Source organism: Mustela nivalis (genome assembly GCF_964662115.1).
Source record: "Mustela nivalis genome assembly, chromosome: 17".
Taxonomy (NCBI): Eukaryota; Metazoa; Chordata; class Mammalia; order Carnivora; family Mustelidae; genus Mustela; species Mustela nivalis.
The window spans coordinates 51,566,486-51,572,485 of NC_139036.1; the positions used below are offsets into that span (position 1 = coordinate 51,566,486).

The 6,000-nt window shown below is 36.8% G+C and overlaps 1 protein-coding gene across 2 annotated transcripts in view; it reads right to left on the reverse strand.

Moving 5' to 3' along the window:
• The window catches only part of ABCA6 (ATP binding cassette subfamily A member 6), a 59,094-nt gene extending 53,849 nt beyond the window's left edge, over nucleotides 1–5,245 (reverse strand). The window contains exons 1-4 of one of the 2 annotated variants that reach the window (XM_082708306.1): nucleotides 4,976–5,245; nucleotides 3,799–3,899; nucleotides 2,079–2,277; nucleotides 854–1,015 (exon numbers count right to left, since the gene is read on the reverse strand). In XM_082708306.1, the coding sequence (XP_082564432.1) occupies nucleotides 854–1,015; nucleotides 2,079–2,277; nucleotides 3,799–3,894 (457 nt within the window). In that variant the 5' untranslated portion in view covers nucleotides 3,895–3,899; nucleotides 4,976–5,245. The remainder of the gene's footprint in view (nucleotides 1–853; nucleotides 1,016–2,078; nucleotides 2,278–3,798; nucleotides 3,900–4,975) is intronic. The other variant, XM_082708307.1, reaches the window with a different exon arrangement.
• Nucleotides 5,246–6,000: the final 755 nt, after the last annotated feature.

The following is a 6,000-nucleotide window of genomic DNA, read 5'->3' on the forward strand; positions in this document are numbered from 1 at the left end:
AATGCATGGAAAACAACCAACTCTATTAGCCATATCAGTTCTGCTTCCTAAAAGGTCCTCACAGCCATTCCCTCTCCTCAGCTGCCTCCACTCTGGTCCAAGCCACCATGGGCTCCCTGGTATGTTTCCTTGCCTTCTCCCTGACTCCGCTGCAATCCATTCTCTGGTCTATACCCAGAGAGCTCCCTTAAGCCTGGGAATCTTATCACTTCTCTGCCCTGATTAAAGAACCTCCACAGCCCCCCATCACCCTCGCTTAGCAGGACATCACAGCATTGAGGCCTGGGGTAACTTCAGCCCCATTCCTGTTCGTGTTCTCTGTTCAGCTAAACAGCTCTTCTTCCAAATATTCTAACAGATGCCTGTTGTCACCCCAACCCTTTACACCAGCACTTCCTCTCTCTGAAATACACTGCCTTTAGCACACTTCCCCCATGTGCTATTCCTTCTCATTAGTTGAAACCTCACTTTGCCAGGCAGGACTTCTCTAATCCCACAGCCTGTGAGGAACATCTGGTCTAAGTCTCCTGCCCTCAGCACCTTTTTCTTGCACTTGTCATTACTGTTCAGTGCCTGCCTTTCCTGGAAACCTGAACTTCAGCTGAGACTAGGACCTCTCAGTCTTCATCACTCTCTGTAACTTTCACCTACGCATTCACTTTACATTAGATGATTCAATAATGTTTTAAGAGTCATCTTCTAGTGGGAAGATAGGACTGACCTTGGAATAAGTTTAGCAATAAAATGTGCTTTCTCTATTTTCTCATGTTCTCTCAAAAACATCTCTGTTGCCCATCCTGACTGATCCCTTATGTTAAAAACATGAAAAGTGCCGTTTTATATGGAAGGTCACCTGAGAAAAGATCTTCCTTCAAAAATGGAATGTAATATCCCTGAAAAAATTTTAACTTATACGAGAAAGTGTCATTGAAGATAATTCCCGCGATGCCTGTGATATTGTCTAGAAGTATTTTATCCATGGATTTTTGGTTCGGTACTCCAATGATCCTTCTTTCTGTGAATGACAAGGTGAAAATAGACATGAAGGGTCATACAGAGTTTCACCACAATGGGATGTCATCAAATATTTTTCACTGGAATTAAACTAAAATCATTTTCCATTTAAACTGATCCCAAAAGATAAGCGGGGTTTGTTTTTGGTTTTTTTTGTTTTGGTTTTTTGTTTTGGTTTTTTGTTTGTTTGTTTGTTTTAGTGTTTTAGATTCTAGAATCAGGAGACATGCATGAGAATTTAGTGTTTTCTTTTAATAATGGCAAGTATTACGGCAAGTTTCAGGTCTATAAAAATATGACACTAGGGTAAGTATGTGTTGGAGAATTGGGATACAAAAATAGAGGTAACTGGAGAAGTTATTATACAGTCAAGGGATTTCAGATGTCAGATTTCCTGAAGCATAGACACCTCATCTGAGCTTTGCCTTATGAGGAAACTAAGACCGCATGCATAGTGACCCTAACAGCCAGCAATGTTACCTGTTAGGAATCAAGGATTAGAGAGTAGACAACCAAACTGCACCCACTTGCAGCCCATGAGTGAAATACAAATTTACTATAGTTATCTCAGTTACATAGTGACTTCATATAGAATGAAAGTCTTTAAAGATGTTTACAAAGTATACCAAATGCAAACAGGATATCTTGAGATTATCCATCTTTACTGTTCATGGTTCTGAAATTACTGTTTAATAACCATGACTTCATTTCTTTTACTTAGATGTTTTTTCCTGAGTTATCAATCTTAATCACTGATTTTCCATGTTAAGAACATCTGCACCCACAAATGATGTGTTCTCCTAGACACTATGCTACAAATCTGAAATTATAAATTTATTGTTTTAGGTAAATTCCAATAGAAATGTAGAACTCCCTAAACTGGAGTCCCATTAAGCTGAAAGGGTTTACAAGGCTACTTGTTATGAGAGAAAGAAAAAGCTAATCATGATACCTAAATAATTTACATAATAGATCATTGTAAGTTCAAATTAATCACAGTTACATTATATTTAAAAAGATGTAAAATAATGTCAGTAATTCTTTATTGCCATTAGTACACCTACCTTTCAAAAGTGCAAATGCTGTTTTATTCATTATCTCCTGGGTTAGTTCAGAGACAGGTGTGTATACAATAGCTACAGAGTTATTAACATGATCTGCACTTCCCAGATCTTGAGGAGGCAATTCAGGAAAATATATATTTTCTCTGAAATGTGAAAATAGTCCCATGTACAGCCCTAGAAGTATTGGGAGTGCCCATTCCTATAACAGGGGAAGAAAGAATGAATTCAGATATTTCCTTAAAAATTCAGTTAATACCAAAGAACTATTGAAGACAAACTCCAATTTGCCACTTCGTTCTCTGCTTTTCAGAGCAAAGGGAACCCAATAAAAGACGCATATTGAGATCATTGCCATGTATATTATTGTCCAACACTAGAACTAAAATTTGCATTAAATCATGAACTACCGCAGACGCCATCACAGAAACTAACAGAGTGACTAAAAGGATGGCAATTCTTGGGCATGGGCATCTGACTTTACAGTCGATAAGACACAGACTATCCCAGACAGAATTCATGGTGGCAAATAGCAACATTTTTGTCACTTGTCACATTCTTGTATTGGAAATCAAAGAACATGAAAAGAAACTGAGTGAGAGAAATTGCCTAGTAGCTCACCAATATCGGTAATCTCTTCCTGCCTAGCACAATGCTAGACAGCATTCCCAGCCTCTGGAAATTAAGCAGGACCAAGTGATTGAGTTCTAGCCAATGGAATGTGGGCAGAAATGCTATGCACCCCTTCAAGGCCTGGCTCAAGGAACCATGCACAACCTTCTATATTCTATCTCAGTCCCTGCACTTCCTGATCTTTTTTTTTTTTTTTTTAAGATTTATGTATTTATTTTAGAGAGAAAGTGTAGGGGTGGGGAGGGACTGACTAATGGAGAGTAGGGGAGAAGGAGAGTAAGAAAGAGAGAGGGAGCGACCCTTAAGCAGGGTCTCCACCGAGAGCAGAGCCCACTAGGGGCTCAATCCTATGACCCTGAGTTCATGACCTGAACTGAAATCAAGAGCCGGACATTCAAACGACTGAGCCACCCAGATCCCCCCATACTTCCTGGCCACCTGACTGGATGCAGAGTGTCCAGGGGAGGTCTCTAAGGCCTGGGGAGATGGCAGTGTCCCTGGGTGAAGAAGGCTGGGTCCCTGAATGGTTGTGTGGAGGAGACTCCTGCACCTACCAGACCTACTTCAGTTTCACTGCCAACCTTATTTAGACTATGAGCAGAGGGAAAAATAAATTTTTGCTGAGCTCAGCCCCTGAGATCTGGGGTTATTACCTGTAGAAAGCCTACCTACCTAATACGAACTGACCATCAATGGTGTTACTTGGTTATAATTCTTGGAAATAATCTCTGTTTATAAAATCCATGGCTTTGAAAATAAGTTCCCCAAATGAAAATTTGTCGGACTGTCAGCCATCCTTTTTATTATTTCCTTACTCTAACTTTATTACATATGGTAGCAGCTTTAATAGTTGCTATAATTTACCATACAATTAAATTTTCACTTATTTTTTTTTTAAGTGAGTAATATTTTTAGTTTTTGCAATTCTTCATTATGTTTCATGGACTACTAAGAGTCTCTTGGTTCAACACGTACAATAGGAGGCAACCTTAAAAACAATAAATCCAGTCTGCTACTTAAAATATAAAATAAGAGCATCATTTGACAGTAAAATACTGAGCTGCAGAAAGAGGCAGACTTTCAAACGTACCAATAAACTCTCTCTTTTCATTCTCCATTTCTGAAGAAAATTCTTGTACAGAAGTGCTTGAGTTTGCTGATACACACTTTTCTGTTTCATATGCATTTAGCCTATCATTTAAAAACAAGGAAAAGGTAAACAAGGTAGAACATAAACTAGACAAATAAATGTTATAAGAAAAACCTTAGAGAGTGGGGAAGAAAAGAAAAATCTTGATCATATTTTGGGGGAAAACATTCCTTACCTTTAAGAACAACAAAAAAATGTATTAAAAATATTATTTTAATACCACATGATTGCAAAATTTTACTCATAGTAAGCTATTTGGGAGAGTGGGTAATGGTGGGGAGACAGTGGCCAGTCTCACAATTTTTACAGAAATACAGAGTGCAACAATAAAAAATATATCATTAGATTTTAAAACCTGTAAGATTCTTCACATTTTCTTACCTTTTATAATAGAAATTCAACTATATGAATAGAGTAATTGAATCATATCTCATCTGATTAATAATAAATTTTTGTTCTTTGTATTTAAATAGAAATGCCAGAGCCAACCAAATTAATCAACATTCTGATTAATTAAATTCATTTGAACAATTAATTATGTCCATTAGATGTAACCTCAATGAACTGTTCTCCTATAGTACTACCTTCCAGATTAAACTGAAAAGCTTTAGTCTCAATTAGCTGAATCCAGACTCAGACTAGCTGAAACTTGATTGTGAGACACCAAAAAACCCAACTCATATCAATTTTCTGAATTCAGAAGGACCTAAATAACTGAGGAAAAATGGCCAAGTAAGAAGAAAGCAAGAAAGAAAGAAAGAAGAAAGACAGGCATCACATGGAAAGTAATTTTGCCCAAATGTTTGCAAGCCAACGGAGATTATTTTTTTCAGTTTTTCTAATCTCAGAATTAAATTATTTTAGATTTGCATAATGAAATATTCAGACAATTCTTCCCCAGATAGTACAGAAGCAAATTTTACTATTTTCCTATATTCTGCTGTTGTATCTAGACAATTAAAGTCGGTGGGGAATAAAGAGAAAAACTTTATCATTAGGTCTTACATTGAAGAATATAATACATATGAGTATTTGGAAACCTCTGAAAAATAGACTGATTTCTAGCAGTGTCCCCCCATATATTTGGCAAAACACAACAAAATGGAGCTTTACTTACTGTCAGAAAAATTAGGAAAGTACTCTGGAAACACTGTCAACGCACAGTTCTCTTTTTGTGTACAGGAACAATTAAAATTTCCTTATTGCTACTTCTTCATTTATTCCTTAGATGGGAGTCTTACCCAGGCTGCTTTCTGAAAGGGGGTGTAGTCAGACCAAGCTGCACATGATGAACTTGTTTTGTTTTCTGCCTTTTCTTCCCTAAGCCAATTATTTGCAGGGAAATGATGGTTCAGTGGTTGGTTGGGAATAAAAAAAAAAAAAAAAAGCCCTGTGTTTGTGCACTTGGCCTTTCAACTTCAGGGATAAGGGGTAAAATGGTAAACAAGGAAAATGGAACTAGCCTGTTGGACATGATGAGACCAAGATGGGAAAAGAGCAATAAACAAGTAAAAACAATCACTAACAAAACGAAGTAGTTAAATGTGTATGAGAAATCTTTAGCTTTTTTTTTTTTTTTCTGCTAATGCCTAAACACAACTGCCAATGATGTATTTGATTAATTGGTACTGAATGGGCAGAATGTGCTGAAGCTGATGTTTTTCCCCCTAATAAAGCTAAGCAACCCATAGTCCGCTTCGGAGAAACACTTAATTTGGACAAATGAATAAAAACAAATCCCTTTCTCTCTTCTGCTCATAGTGGATGCAGGATTTCAGAAGGCATATGAACAAAATAAAAGACTGCCAAGGACTAAAAAATATATTAAAAGATTCAGGTCAATTTTTTATGCATGAAGACTTGGGGAAAAAATAAAATTTGTTCAACTGCCATCATATAGTCTATCTCTCTCTGTAAAGAATTGCAAACTTTTCTTGACCTGCCAAAGTAAATGGCAAAACAGGAAGCCAAAGTCCATGAATTGGGAAATCTCAAATATTTGACATGGCTCCCAAACCACAGATGTTAATAATCATAAAGCTGACAGTTGTTCTGGAAAAAAAAAGAGGATAATTTTTTTAAAATTAAGCCATGGCATTATATATGTATATTTCTCTCCTCAGTAATTAGTTCTATTTTTAA